This window comes from Acanthisitta chloris, unplaced genomic scaffold (assembly GCF_000695815.1).
Source record: "Acanthisitta chloris isolate BGI_N310 unplaced genomic scaffold, ASM69581v1 scaffold12652, whole genome shotgun sequence".
Taxonomy (NCBI): domain Eukaryota; kingdom Metazoa; phylum Chordata; class Aves; order Passeriformes; family Acanthisittidae; genus Acanthisitta; species Acanthisitta chloris.
In genome coordinates, this window is record NW_008660026.1 from 93,428 (window position 1) to 93,788 (window position 361).

The window sequence follows — 361 nt, forward strand, 5'->3', positions numbered from 1 at the left end:
GGCCACTCCGTGCACGAAGCGGAGCGGCATGACGAGAGCCGCCACCATCACATCGGACACGGCCATGGAGGCCACCAGGTTGTGGGGCACGCGGTGGAAGCTGCGCACGCGGAGGATGGTGGCCAGGACCAGCCCGTTCCACAGGAACGTGGCCACCACCAGCACGGCCAACAGGGTGAGGACCAACACGCTGAAGACAGACAGACGGGCCTGGCCATCCTGGGGGTCGGCAGAGGTCCCGCTCCTGTTGCTGCTGTCCGGCACCGTATCGACGAGGCAGCTGAGGTTGAGCGGGCGCTCCATGCCGGGGCTGCGGGATGCCAGGCTCGTCGGGCTGCTCGGGGCAACTCGGGCTCGCTGG

General features: G+C 69.0%; 1 protein-coding gene across 1 annotated transcript in view; it reads right to left on the bottom strand.

Moving 5' to 3' along the window:
- Positions 1–303, bottom strand: part of LOC103797446 (5-hydroxytryptamine receptor 5A-like) — a 2,037-nt gene extending 1,734 nt beyond the window's left edge. The window contains 1 exon segment of the mRNA XM_009069664.1: positions 2–303. Within this exon segment, the coding sequence (XP_009067912.1) occupies positions 2–303 (302 nt within the window).
- Between the last annotated feature and the right edge of the window lie 58 nt (positions 304–361).